This window comes from Mus musculus, chromosome 17 (genome assembly GCF_000001635.26).
Source record: "Mus musculus strain C57BL/6J chromosome 17, GRCm38.p6 C57BL/6J".
Taxonomy (NCBI): Eukaryota; Metazoa; Chordata; class Mammalia; order Rodentia; family Muridae; genus Mus; species Mus musculus.
Genome location: NC_000083.6, coordinates 15,077,012 through 15,091,708, shown reverse-complemented (window position 1 = coordinate 15,091,708; position 14,697 = coordinate 15,077,012). Strand labels below are relative to the sequence as shown.

General features: G+C 47.2%; 1 protein-coding gene and 2 long non-coding RNA genes across 5 annotated transcripts in view; 1 reads left to right on the top strand and 2 right to left on the bottom strand.

The window, feature by feature from the left end:
• Positions 1–1,663: 1,663 nt before the first annotated feature.
• Ermard (ER membrane associated RNA degradation) overlaps positions 1,664–14,697 on the bottom strand; it is a 48,495-nt gene continuing 35,461 nt past the window's right edge. For both annotated transcript variants that reach the window (XR_385341.2, XM_006524463.2), the window contains one exon: positions 1,664–1,970. Coding sequence is in view for 1 of the 2 variants with exons in the window: in XM_006524463.2 (XP_006524526.1) it covers positions 1,949–1,970 (22 nt within the window). In the remaining variant the exon portion in view is untranslated. The remainder of the gene's footprint in view (positions 1,971–14,697) is intronic.
• On the top strand, positions 5,441–8,647 carry Gm35203. The gene is made up of 3 exons (XR_385422.3): positions 5,441–5,577; positions 6,830–6,898; positions 7,343–8,647. It is a non-coding gene; the product is annotated as a predicted gene, 35203 (long non-coding RNA).
• Gm41532 lies at positions 5,443–10,963 on the bottom strand. Of its 2 annotated transcripts, XR_876630.3 has the most exons (4): positions 10,291–10,963; positions 7,341–7,456; positions 6,445–6,521; positions 5,443–5,869 (listed from the first exon to the last, which is right to left on the bottom strand). It is a non-coding gene; the product is annotated as a predicted gene, 41532 (long non-coding RNA). The 2 variants fall into 2 exon arrangements; XR_003952314.1 differs by having other exon boundaries at positions 5,443–6,521.

The window sequence follows — 14,697 nt, the reverse complement described above, 5'->3', positions numbered from 1 at the left end:
TTCTCAGTAAATATTCTAGAAGATTTTGAGTGTAAGAGGGAGCAGTAAATATAAAAATTCACTTTATAACTTATAGTAACACCCAAGTTACAAATGAGTAGCTTAAACTAGCCTCTATGAACTTTTCACAAAAGAAAAATCAACTGGGACCTCTGGTCAGCAAAATCTCTACAAGGACACAAGGATGGTGAATACAAGGATTCTCAAGAAGAAGGAACTGTGGCTGCAAAGACAACTTAGTAAAGTGTTTGCTTTGCAAGCATGAGGACCCGAGTTCAATCCCCAGAACCCAGGTGAAAGGCTGGCACGATGGCTCACACCTGCAACTCAGTAAGAGGAGAGCAAAGCCAACACAAATCCCTAGTCTTACTGCCCTGCCGGCCTAGCCTAACTAGGAAGTACCAAGCCAATAAAAGACCATGTCTGAAAAACATGAGAAATGACAACTGAACACCTGAGGATGGTCTCACATACACATACGCGCGCACACACACACACACACACACACACACACGAACACGCACCTGCGAGCACACTCAAACTCACATTCATGCATACACATCAGAATAGGTAGGAGTAAACTCATCAGAGCAGAGCTCATTTCCCATGAGTGTTAGCTCATCTGTTAAGAGTTCAGAGGACAAGGAACTCACCCTTGGGTTTTAGTCCAGTGCAATGGATATCTATTAACTATCATTTCCCAGGTAGCATCCTGAGACTTAATAATGTACAATGAAACAAAATAAAGGATTTAACCTGTCCAGGTGTCCTGATCCCAAACTGTCACTCCTTCTAAACACTGGTCAGAAAGACACACAGAATACATAGACATACACACAGATGCATGCCCTATGCATACCAGGTGACCATCCAGGCCTTCCCATGGGGCCATTGACCCTCCTGGTGTTGTTACAGGGCCTCACAGATAATAATATATATATTATTATATAATATATTTACTATATATTCTGAAGATCCAATGAACTCAAGCAATGAGCTGATGCCACTCACAACATCCAGAAGTGTGGTTTTTGTACCCAGTAAGATACAGGTTCTCTTTATCATCACTGGTCAAGAAAAAGCTTTAAGAACTAGAGCCTAGAGCTCCTTGTGATCTTCTAGGGGCTCAACTCACTGGCTCCCGTTATCCTCACTTCCTCTAAAGCCTCTGGTGAAAAGCTCTGTCCTCACTCTGAAGCTCAGGCCTTGCATCCTCAGGCTCCTTTGAGAAGGCGGCCCCATCAAATGAACCCTCATGTTTAGAATCTAAGAGTAATATGTGGCTCCCAGCAATTTTCAAAAATTGTCATTAATAAAATATATACTATAGTTTGGTAAGAATGTCATAGGATTAATCTAGAAAAACCTAGAGGATCCATTAAAAAATTGCTCCAAGGGTTAGAGAGATGGCTCACTAGTTAAGAGCACTGACTGCTCTTCCAGAGGACCTGAATTCAATTCCTACCAACCACATGGTGGCTCACAGACATCTGTAATGGGATCCGACGCCCTCTTCTGGTGTGTCTGAAGACAGTGACAGTGTATTCATATAAATAAAATAGATAAATAAAACTTATTTTTAAAACAAAAATTGCTCCAATTTGGAGACTGCAGAAAAGATGTTCCAGGTCCACTTAAAGAGAATTAACACATGACAATAAGCAAGTGTTTAGCCCATAGTCTTGGAATACTCAAAGAACAAAAGGAGCAGAGAAGGCAAACAAGAAAAGAGGTGGGCAGAGCGTGGGCTGAGAGATATACTCAGGACAGGCTGGAATACAGGTGCGCTCAGACCAATGAGGACTCGAGGGAAAGTTTCAGGCACCAGCTCTCTGTGGCCCACCATCCTTTAGTTGGGCTCTCCTTTGCAGGCTCTTCCAAGAGACCGCTTACTTCCGGTGTTAGCCTCCTTCGTACAACAGCCACGACCCCAGGATGGACTGCCATGTTATCTCAAGATCCCGTGGCTCCTGCGGAGAGAGGTGAATGGAGCAGAAGCCATGTGAAAAGGTCCCCTGCACTAGTATGGCCCACTGAGAACTCTAGCTGAAACTCGGATGGCAGGAGAAGACTTTTGAATTAGAAGGAGCTGGTAGGCTCCCAACACACAGGGAAATGGGGACCTGAAGGGGCGGGCCGGATGAAAGAAAGAGAGGCATGAATTCCAGGGACATTTTACTTACAGGATCCAATAGATAAACTTAACACTCAGCAGCCTTGGGATAGGCAGGACCAGCAGGGGTATCTGAGCCATTTGGTTGTCTTCCTCTGGTCTAAGCTACGCTCACGTGAAATTCCTTTCATAAACAGCCATGCAACAGTGACCTGAGATTTTTTTTTAAATACCCTGTGCCTTATATATACACAGTTTCTCTCATGGTTAAAAAAGCTTATTTTGACAACAGAGGGACCTCAACAGACCTTGTTACAGCTGCTCTTCCCTGCCAGCCTCTGCCCCTCTCCCTCACCAGCTCTCCGTGGCCCACCATCCTTTAGTTGGGCTCTCCTTTGCAGGCTCTTCCAAGAGACCGCTTACTTCCGGTGTTAGCCTCCTTCGTACAGCAGCCATGACCCCAGCATCTGCGGATGCCAGGGGCCTTATGAATGCCTTGTTTCTGTGTCTCCTTTTTGTTTCAGCAGCCTCAGACATGAATTGCCCACCTCGTCCTTCCTCTGCCTTCCAGTGACATTTTATGGGGAAAGGCCCCGCAGATTCCTGCATTTCCTGCTCTTGTCTGGAGCGGCCTGCATGGCAGCGACCCATGGGGCCATTCTGTCAGCCCAGGCGTTTAATTAACTAATTACAACCTGCTGACTAGCATGCCCAGATCGCTGTGCTCAGAGAGCAGCTTCTTCCAAATCATTATTACAAGCCCACATACATCTGATAGGTCTTCCCTGAGGGGATGGGGTGGTAATTGGTCCTTCCAACTGGAGGTTCTTGCAGATCATCAGAGCCGAGACCAAGTGTCACCATCTGCCAGTGTTTGTTTCTGGCCCCAACCCACATCTCACAGTATGTGTGACAAGGCTGCAGCTGTGGTGCAGGGGATTGAAGGACACAGACGGAAGAAGAGCTGCCCCGGCAAACCTGCCTGTTGTATAATTTTCTCTCTCCCGCTGTGCTCACCAACCAGGGCTGGGGAAACTGAGCTGATGAGAGTCAGAAAACCTCACGAGGATAACCTGGCCAGAAGAAGGCGGGATTTCTAATTAGGGCATTAAGACAAAACCTGCCCAGGTCATGGCTATCTGTTCCCTGAGAGGCACAAGACTGGAAAAACCCCTGGGCTTCACCCAGATGTGGGGCCCAGACATACAGGGTTGCCATGGTGATGCCTGCCAGGGAGTGGCAAGGACAGGCTCTCAGGTCCTAGAGCCTCAACACAGTGAGTCTCAAAGAGGTTTGTGAGTCACCATTGCCAGCACAAACAGCCCTCCAAGGGCCAGCAGGACACCTGCCACAGCAAACTGGTGCTTTCCCTGCTCTGACACCTCAAAGTCCAAAAGGTCTCCTTGACCTATTGTCTGTTCTATTGACCTATTGGCAGTTCAGGTGTGAACAGGGCTTGGGGAAGAATCGGGACTTTTGTTTTTGTTTCCGGCTTTCTGAGCTTACAGGAACCCTGTTCGTCTATCTCCTAAGTTAACAACGGTTGTCCTAGTCTCAGTCACCACAACTCCCTGGTACTAAGGACAGAATCTAGGGCTAGGCAAATGCTATGCAATCTCTCTGTACTGAGGTACAGGTTAGCCCAATACCAAGTCTTCCTGACGTGGAATCTTACTTAGGCATTTTTTAGACCCTGTGGTGAAGATGGGGCTTCCTGGGCAAGCCCTGAAATTATCTTGATGACGCTTGATTGAGCACATCAGTCCCATATGCTTGCATCTTCTTTGTCAGGTAAGCTCACATACACAAGATCTGATGCAAATGTGCATGTGACCCCGCCCCCCAGACACACACACACAAACACACACACAAAGGAGGAAACTTTCATTTGCTACGAGAAGCCACTCAGTGACTGGTGTGATGATCTTTCCAGGCAGCTGGCTCAGAGACACAGGCAGTGTCCAGTGACACCACACCAGGGATACTGACAGATTTTATAGCAGTTACAAAGAGGTGAGCATTCCTTGGGCTAACATAATTAGTGACAAGTCAGAATACATACATTTTAAAGAGAAAGGTTTTTTTTTTTTTCTTGATGTGATTTTTATTATTTTTTAAACAGTGAAAGAAAACTGATTTTGGTGCAGTTTTATGATTGCTAATGCAGTTTGCACTCACACAATTATAACAGCACACAGCAGGAGAAAAGAGGCTGAAGACCACCATATCACCCTGGGAATGACTCACTGGCCCACATCTATAGTCTTAAGTGCTTTCTTCTTCTTAATAAGCTGTCTCTATTTATGTTTCTAACCATGTGCCTGCCCTTGGTTCAATTCTTGAAGCATCTAAGTGCTTGGCTAAGTACCCCTGGGACATCCCAGTGAGTACCTTCTGGACTCAGATCTTGCCTGTGGAGTTTGGTTTTGGCAAAGTGCAATTGACTAAACTTGTCTTTATCCTGGTGCTTTGCCTACCCCAGGTCCCTTTGTGCCCCATGTGTTGTATTCTGTTTGCAACATGCAGAATGTTGCAAATGCTGTTCTCATTCATTCTGCACGTTTTAAAGACAATAAAAGAAACAAAAGCTTCTATTGACCATAATACCACCATTTCTTTCGCTTTTTGTTCAGTCCTACCTGAAGAATTTCAGTGATATTTCGTAAAACACAAATCTATTGGAGATAAACTACCACTGCTTCTCAATCCCAGAACATTTGTATTTTGTGTTCCTTGCTGATGGATAGATACTCTTGCTGGGTACAAAAGGTAAGGTTGCCAGTGTGCCCCGCCCCATAGGCTCAGTGCTGCAGTGCTTCCAGTGAGTGCCAACCCTGCTGCTATGTAACTTAAAAGCTTGTCTTGTTGCAGAAAGAAAGAGAGAAGGTAGAAGGAAGGAAAGGACAGTGGGAGGGAGGGAAGGGGAAGGGGAGACAGAGGAGGGAAGGAGGAAGAAAGGAAGGGGGGAAGGGAAGGAGGGAGGGAGGGGAGGAGGGAGGGAGGGAGGGAGGGAGGGAGGGAGGGAGGGAGGGAGGGAGGGAGGGAGGGAGGGAGAAAAGGTTATGTATAATATATGTAGGGAAAGAGCCCAAGGGTCTGTCTAGTGAGTGGGCTGGGCTCCTGGAAATTTCCTCCTGACTAGTCAGGAGGCAGGGTCTGCAAATCCTTCTCCCCCCACCCCGGGGGGTCGGGGGGTTGGGGGGGGGTGGGGGGGGGGAGTTGCCCAAGCCAAACAGCACTTGCTTCCTGAGCAGTCTCTTTCTCTCTAGGTTTCCAACATTCTCCTTGCCTTCAAGAACATCTCCACCCCCCACCCCCACCCCCACCCCACCTGTTACCATAGGAGATTTCATCCAGCTCCAAGAAAGGATGCTGCCCACAAACGAGGCTCACAGACTCCCCAGTCCTGGGGTCTCCCCTGCAACCCTGTTTCTGTGCTCACTTGGGTGTGAGTGGATGCTGAGGTGGGAGTCGCCAAATGCCCTTCAGTTTGCTTATGAAGAGATTAAATGTCTGCACAGTTTTCCAGGCCAAATCACAGAGTCACCCTGACTCTGCCTTTTTTCTCCTTTGCCTTGGCAATCTACCTCTCGTGCTACCATCTTTAACCCTCACAGTCCTTACCCGGCTCATTGTCACTTTGGTCCTCCTTAGCCTCCCTCATGTGTGCCACCACCACCTTTGGCTGCCGAGAGTCTTTCATATATAAAGAGGTGCGACAAGCACTGGGCCAACGCTCAGCATTGCCAAAACAAACTAACAAAAGATGAGCATATAGTTACAGGTCAAATCTGCCACGTACGCCCTTCCCTGGCTTTCCCGTGCCATGGAATAGCCATACCTGTCCAGCTAGGTCAACCCTTCTCTGTCTCCTCCTACTGTGGAGGCTGGAACTCCCAACCCCTCAGGTTAATTCCCTAAGAATTCTGGGAGTCACCCAAGAAGCAGAACCTTTGTGTCCAGTCCTTGGCCTGGGCCTGATTCAGGCTCACAGTTAGTGCTAAATAAATAAATGAGGATGGGGATGGATGTGGGGTGGGGGAAGCTGCAAGCTTGTGGCCAATGATGCCCATTGGCCTACAGACATGCCCTGCCTCTCAACACACAATGTTTTCTTTATTAAAAACTCATGCTAAGATTTACATTCCTAGCCCCTGTGGGCACCTGCTTTCCACTTCTGTCCCTGCCTGGTATCTGAAGCCTGAGTTCTGCTTGTGTGGGATGAGAGCACAAGTCCCTCCTAGGGCTACTGGCATCCAAGGAAGCAAGGAAGTGCTAACGGGACCCAGCATGTGGTTGATGGGAAGGACATAGGTGAAGGAGGTGCTTACATCATGCTAGCTGAGTGGCTTGGATGAGAATGGGTCCCACAGGCCATATCTCCATGCTTAGTCACCAGGGAGTGGCTCTATTTGAAAAGATTACAAGGGTTAGAGGGTATGGACTGGTTGGAGGAAGTGTCATTGGTGGGGGAATTCAAAGTTTCAAATCCCAGACTAGTTCCAGGTGCTCTCTCCTCTCCCTCCCTCTCCCTCTTCCGCTCCCTCTCCTTCTCCCTTCCCTCTCCCTCCCCTTCTCACCCCCCCTCTCCAGGCTGCATGAATGCCGCTGTGCTCCCTGTCAGGATAACAAACTCAACCTCTAAACCATAAGCAAGACCCCAATTAAATGCTTTTTCTTTTAATAGTTGGTCATGGTGTCTCTTCTCATCAACAGCACAGTGGCTAAGATCACAGCCAACCATAAGAATGCAGGAAAGCGCCTGCTGTGGACAAGACAGGAGGAGTAAGTGGTCCCAGCATTGAAGCATTCTAGTGAGGACATAAGGAGTTCCTTGGATAGAAACATGGGCCTAGAGCCGCCACACTTTCTCCCAGCAGACGCATCTCACTTGTACCTCAGCCTATGTAGGCCTTGCACTAAATGGTCAGTCAGGACTCGGACTCTCTAAGCGTGCAGGGAGCTAAGCACAGCCAGGGAGCAGGCATCCTGAGAAGGAGGATGGTCAAGACCAGCCCCGCCCCTAGAATGTGCTAGTATTGACTCCAGTGAGGAGTTTTTCTGTCCGTGCAACAAGAAAAGACACATGGGCTTCGGGCACACATGGTTATCTTTGCCAGGCACAGTGGGAAGCTGCCGTGGACAGTGGGGGAACCCTACCCCCGTACTCCTGGCCTCTTTTTTTTTTTTTTTCTAGTAGCAATTACAGTTCTTATCTACCACTTACAGCTGTGACCATGCTGCCGCCTGCTCAGCTGCCACCAGCTCCCACCACACTGGAGGTAATTCTGGCAGACAGTGGGGAGTGTGTTCCCCGAACGGCTATGAAATGGAAATGGAGGCCTGCCAAAAAAACAAGGAGCAAACATTCTGGTAAGTTCTCGGGGACCCAGTCTATCTCAGTCAAGCCAGCCCCTACTCTCTCACAGTCTTCCTTTCTCCATTGCTCATAGTTACCAGGAGACATGGCTGATGCAGGGCAGGAAGCCAGGTATGAAAGGCGGGGCCAATCAGCAAACACACTTAGGGAAGTGTCAATCTCTGCCAGGATTAGCATCCTGATTTAATGGTGATGTAAGGAGGGTGAGACAAACATTACCCAGGTTCACCATTTTCTCTCCCTTGTTAATCAAGATCATTAACGAGCCAACGCTCTTCAATATTCACTGAGTACAACACCGTTCATTAGCTGCCATTGGGCCACATTTAGACCAGAAGGAGGAAAAAGCCAACAGAGAAGGAAGAGGCCTGTGAGTGTCTTGACATACCTCTGGAGAAAGATTGAATAGCAAGTTGTTCATGAAGAGTCTCTAAGAGTAGTAGAGACTAGAGGACTGGTGGATACACAGGTCCCAGGATGCACTATCTCAGAAGGGTCCTATCAGGGCGAGATGGGGAAGGGCGGAAGCAGGAAGCCAGGGCGCACCTGAGAGGTGCGGGCTGCAGAGGGAGCGTCTCCCCATGTAAGAGGAGCTTGTCTGTCTGTGTGGTACTAGAGGACTGGTGCTGAGAATGGAGACAGTAAGGTGGCGAGATAGCAGCTAACATGCACCCAGATGTCAAAGTGTCTGGAATAGAGGAGCATTTGGAGACCATGGAAGATGGAGACTGGGGAGGATATCTGGCAGGGACAGGTGGGGAACAGAAGTGAGGCCCCTTTCAGAGGCCAGAAGAGACAGCCCTGCGATGGCAGACAATAGATTCAGCAATCCACGGGTGATGTTCTGATATCTCTTTACCCATTCAGTTGTCACCGCACGCATTGTGATGACACAGTCACTGTACAGTCTCTTCAGGACCAGTGATCCAGAGACAGAAATACTTGTCGTGGCCACCATACAAAGCACACTCCTGAAGAGCAACTGGATCTGTCTTTACAGCCAGTGTGGGGACAGGCCCTATAGAAAAGAGGGTCCTAGCCACGAGATTTGTCCAGTCACCTTAATATTGAGAGGCAGTGAAGACAGCAGTATCGAGATTATACTGTCCTCTGTTCTAGGTTACTCCATGTTTAATAAAACAGTGTTTTTTTTAGGCGGTGTCATGTCCTAAATGACTATATTTCAAGTTCAGGAGGATTCTGCATTTTGATGAACAAGTAGACAGTGATGTCTGCCCTGTGCCTCAGAGCAGGGACTGATGGATAACTTATTCCTGAGAGTAAAAAAAAGCACCACTCTATAAGCTTATTGAAGTAGATTGAAGCTATATGAGTGCTTTAATTTAAAATCCCACCAGGAAAGCCAGGCCCAAGGTCTTACTGAACATACAAATTGAGGAAGGATATAACACCTCACCTGGGTGCTACAAAAAGAAGAGCACCTAACCTTGCAGATGGTGATGGCCCCTGCCAACCTGGCATCTGACTGTCAGTGTGTGGGAGTGACCCATAGGTAGAGAACCCTTAACTGTCCTAGGCGCTTCCCTGTGGCTTGGTTCCCACTGGTGATATTGCCCTCTGCTATGCCGCCATCACCAAGTCACTCAGTGCTTTGTGGGAACCCAGTCTTGTGGGTTGTCCTGGTGCTGTTTGTATTTTGATGCTAATTCTGCTTTCCCAGGAGGAGTTGCGGATGAGGAGTGCACTGGGGTCTTCTTGTGAACCTTCTCCCCACCTTGACTTGTAAAATAAAGGCTAGAGCTGGTGATTGGGCAGTGGAAGGGAAGGTGGAGCTGAAAAGCTTGGGGGAGAAGGAGGAGAGGGGAGAGAGAAAAGAAGGAGAAGGAGAAGGAGAAGGAGAAGGAAGGAAGGAAGGAAGGAAGATGGAGCAAGAGGAAGATGATCCAGATTCCACATGGCTTTAAATAGCCACAGGTGGCTATGAATTTCATAAAGGATAGAATAATTGAGATAATTTGTCTAATCTAGCTGGGCAGCTTGTATCATTATCAAGTGGCTCTGAAATTATGGTGTGGGCATCTTGTGAATTGAGAATTTATTGATATATAAATCTGACTGATTAATTTTAAGTTTCTAGAGCTTTGATTTACTGGGTTAAGGGTATTTGTGACAACTAGTCGCAGGGGGAGGATGGCTGAGAAGGTACAGGCAGCTCTGAGGCAGGTGAACCCGAGCTGGAAAGACCTCCAACTGGGGCTGACCCAGAGGCGGAGAGACAGCGGGCAGTGAGTAGCTGGGTATAGCACGGGATGGTGCAATTTTTAAAAATATCTCCCCCACCAGTCTTGCATGCACTTTAACATCTTAACTAAATCTTGAGGCTCAAACAAGTGACCCAGAGTCTCCAGACATGATCCTGCAGGCAGTTTTCACTACCCAACCCAACACCAGCAGAGACTCTGTCTGTCTGTCTGTCTGTCTCTATGTCAGCCTTTGGCTGCTACGTCCAAGAGAGGCCCTTTCAATTTCTTGAGCTACAATGAATCCTCTGTAATCCTTTTGTATCCATTCTACAAGCTACAGACACACAGATACAGATGTAATTACTGTTTGTTATGTAACAACAGACAATCTAAAAGTTAGTAGTTAAGACCAGGATGAAAAACCATGTGCTTGGACCAACTGCCAAGGAATCAGTACTACTTGACAAATTGCGGCTGTAGCCAACATGGTTCTAAGGAAAGAAGTGTCTCTTCTATGTTAGTCAGCATTCTCTAGGGGAACAGAATTCATAGAATGGATATATATTTAAAGGGTGTTCAGTAGATTGGCTTACACAATACAGTCTGGGCAGTCAAGCAATGGCTGTTCCAACGAAGAGGCTGAGAGTCTGGTCTCTGCTCACTCTGTCTCACTAGTCCCTGTCTGGTACTGAAGGACTGAAGAATTCTTGAAGAGGTATTGGTCTTGAATCCACACTGAAAGCCTAAAGAATTTAGACTTTGATAACAGTTAGTAAAAGATGGCTTCAACTGACCCTAACAATTTCAATAATGTAGCCAATGAAACTAACCCAGTATGTGAATGTATTTTTATTCAATAAATTCTGACATTATGATAAAACCATCAATGTGTCCGTGATTTTATGCTGGGGCCTGGAAGCCTCTGCTCACCCTTGTGTCTGAGACAACTCTACAGAAATGATTCCTGCCACAGGGTAGGGACAGCAACCAGAGAAGGCAAATTCCTAGTCAGCTTCAGTCATTCTGGTGTGATTCTGACTCTGAAGGGAAAGAAGTTTCAGCTAGCATTTCCATGTCCAGTCTTCGCAGGTCTAGGCTTGTACCCGGACACCATTGTTTTCCATATAAATAGAGGCAGGGTGTCTACCCTTCCCTGCCTGAGCCCAAGATTTCATTTATTTGGCCCTTGACAAATCCCATTGTCCAAGGGTGGACACCAACTCAGCTGGCAGAGCTTTCTGCAAACACCCCTAAAGCCGGTCAAAGGCTCTGAGGCACAAAGCCCACCCTCCTTCCCCCGCCCACCTCTAATAGTACCACATGCCAGGGACAGCCCTAGACAATGCCACCTAGTCCAGTGAGCCCCAAACCTAACTACAGGCCTTGTGCTATTAAGATTAAGACGCTAATCCATCTCCGGTGCTTTGAGGCTACTTTTAAAAGATAAATCGGTGTGCCCATTTGGAGGACTCAAGACACAAAACCTTGAGCAAGAGTGACCTTTGATTCCACTGGAAGCTCTAACTAATACTTCAACAGGTGAAGCCTTTAAAGTTAGCCTTTTTATTCCATCTTGACAACACTGATTGATAACACGGAGCTAATCTCCTGCTTTTGTTCCCAGGGGGCAAAGGTTCCAGCAGCCCCTTTAGAATGTGGATCTTTTAACTATGAGGTGTGTGTAAATCATAAGTGGATTCAGTCTGAGATTAGCTCCTACCCCAGGAAATGCTCCCCAGGGCCCTCCTGGACTGCATACACTGCTCCTATACCTTGGAAACTAAGACTCCTGTCTGGTCTAAGAGACTAATGTGGATAGTTTATCTGCAGAAATCGCATGACTTGCTCTAAAATAGTGGTTCTCGACTTTCCTTAATGTTGCACCTCTTTAACACAGCTCCTCATATTGTAGTGACCCCCTGGACCATAAAATTATTTCATCGGGACTTCATAATGTAATTTTGCTACTGTTATGAACCGTAATGTAAATATCTGATATGCAGGGTATCTGATATGTGAAACCCCCCTCAAAGGGTCGTGACCCACAGGTTGAGAACTGCTACTCTAAACAGAAGTTACTGAGAAGTCAGAGTGTATGCTTCATGTGTTTAACTGTGTTTGCAACGTATTCTTTGGCAAACTCCAGCACTGTCCCAGTGACCTCTAGGTCCCTGCCGATGGCTCTGCTCTGAGGCAGGTAGGTCAGGGAGAGCTCCTCCCTTGCCTGCCTCCCATACAACTCAGGAACTCCAGGCCCCACTTGGACCTTATATCCAGATGTACATTCTTAAGATGGTCTAAGCCCAGCTCCCTGAAGTTCCATTCAGGTGAGTTTAAAAAGACAAAGCAGAATGTAAGAAGAAACAGGAAAATTAATTTTAATAAGTTAGCTACCTAATATACCTGAGGTGTTTTCATATCCGCATGCACAATATCCAGTGGTGGCGGGAGAAGCAGAGGGAATAGAAGAGAGCAGAAAAACCAAGAAACTGACCTGCACACATCAGACTCCAAATAGTGATGGAGACGGCTGTGGGAATCTAGAAGGCAGAATACACTGCTAAAAAGTAAGGTCTGCCGTTGTGATGTGACACCAAAGCACAGAGCATAGGGGAAAACCGGGTCAAGATTCATTAGACATAATCATTTCTACAAATCAGAAGAGAGCGTGTCAGAGATTACCAGGTGAGGAGGGTATAGATGCCACCTGGCGAGTGCAATACACCCCAGGAGTGATCCAAAGACTTGGCAGCCATCAAGCCGAGGGGCTCTGTGGAGCACGGCAGTTCCTGATGCAAACTGTCTGGAACCTACATTTCCTGATCTTTCCCAAAATTTCTCACTCAAACTTCAACTTTACAATTTTAAGACTGGGCATAAAATACTATGTCTTCTTTGTAGAAAAGGACAGGTGTGTTTGTGCTTCAGGGAATACAGCATATTGATTGTTCAAGGGCTTACGTATCCAACAGTCCAACCTCTAGGAACAAGCCTCCAACTATATGAGATGTTTGTTACTGAAGATAAAGCGACCGTGGCCAAACAAGAATACTCAATTCTGCTTCTTTCTTTTATGCCTCATACTTTTATGAGTTCTACAAAAAAAATCTAATTTTTCTTAAATAGGTATTCACTCTCAGAACCTTGCAGTGTCTGATTTAGAGACATGAACCACATAGACTTTGAAGCCACAAAGAATTATTTTTCTAGAACAGTATTAACAAAAATACTTAATCTGGGTAGCCAAATCACTCTCCAATCATTTCACTGAATTAGATTATATTAAACAAGTTTTGAAATAATGCAGATTAATTCTAAACCTTTCCAAACTGGTAAAAACAAACTGGACTTAAAACTTAAATAGCTGGCTTTTTAATTCATGTTTGCTCCTACCGGCACAACTACTGATACTGAACATTTTAAGTCTGTTATGACCTACATTCCTCACACATATAGACTGCTGCTCTCTCCTGCCGGAGCCCTTCCCCTGGCACCCGGGAACTCTCAGTAAGACTATGTCTACCCATGCCAAGAACTGGAAGCCAGGCCCATGTGGGCTTTGAATGCTGCCTTCTGTTCGGACCCGGCTCTTGGGATTGCAGAACTTGCACTCAGGACCATTAATCTAGTACCAAGGTAGCGTGAGAAATCAGCAGCATACCCAGAATTCAAGGAGGGCTTACGTCACCTGTGCTCTCTGAAGTCAGCTGTATTTTCAGTACAAGGACAAAAGGGCAGGGTGCAATCTGTACCATCCAGAGATACATCCTAGAGATAAGAGCCTAGGGTTCAGAGACTGGCAGACTCCAAGGCTACCTCCCCATCCTCCCAATGCCACATGGAGTTGCTGCAAGCGGAGAAAATCTGAACCCTCTTAGAAATGATCGGTGGAAGGCACTGGACCCCAGCATTCCTACTCCAGCCAAGAGCTACTTAGCGTTAGAGAGATACGCAGTGGTTGGCCAGGTCATACCCCTCATTAGTAGGAACAGCAGGACTATGGCTCAGATTAGGGAAAGTGCTGGCAGAGGTGCTGAGGTCAAACAGACCTCAGGTTCAAATTGTGATCCACCCAACAGATGGGAGGACCTGAGCAACTCTGCTGGTTCACTTCCTCTACAATAAAATAAACAATATACAGTAGAGATACTTGGCTACCCACCACAGACACACATTGCTCCCACCAGCCAGATGGCCTACCAGCCAAGGACAGCAGGCCCTCAAGCAGATTACAACTGTAGCCTAGGCAGCTTCAGCTAGCGTTTCTTCCTAGAACCAGACACACCCACCTGTTGGCACAGCCTCTAGCTATGGCCTGATGGCAGACGGAGCAGAGCCCTCAGGCTCACAGGACTAAACTCCCTGTTATCTGGCTGTTTGCTAACCCTGCCCTTGAGAGAGGGCAATGTTGAACAGACTGCAGTACAGCAGCAGATCTTTCACTGTGATAACCTCAAAACTTGGGCAATTTTATTAAAGTGAGCAAAAATGTCTGCTGCAAGGCTGCAATGGGACGCTGTTAGTGCCCGTAGCCTCTTTGGCACGCATGACCTGGTTCGTTCCTGGCCCTGAGCTACACACTAGCTCCACGGAGTGGACAATGGATCTCAGAGTGATCCCTTTATAGGGAAGGAGTTACTGCCAGGCAACCAGTGGAGCAATGGCTTTTCAGGTAACCGATGAGGGGAGGCATGGTCTTGTAGTCTCACAGAGGAACATATAGCTGAAGCCAGTAATGCACCTCACACCGGGCTGAGCATCAGAAAGGTCTGGAAGCAGCCAGCACAGTGGTTGTAAGCTGTAAGCATCCTGGGAGGAGCTGATGTATGACTGAGAGGTAGGGAGGCAGGGGGATGTTCCAGGTATAGTAGTATGGATAACAGCAGCCACCAGAAGGAAGCAAACCCTGGGAAGTGAGACTGGCAGGTTCAGTTTGGACCCTGACCTTTTCTCCAGGAGATACTGCATGGCTTCTAGGAGTGTGGCAGGGTTTAGACCTG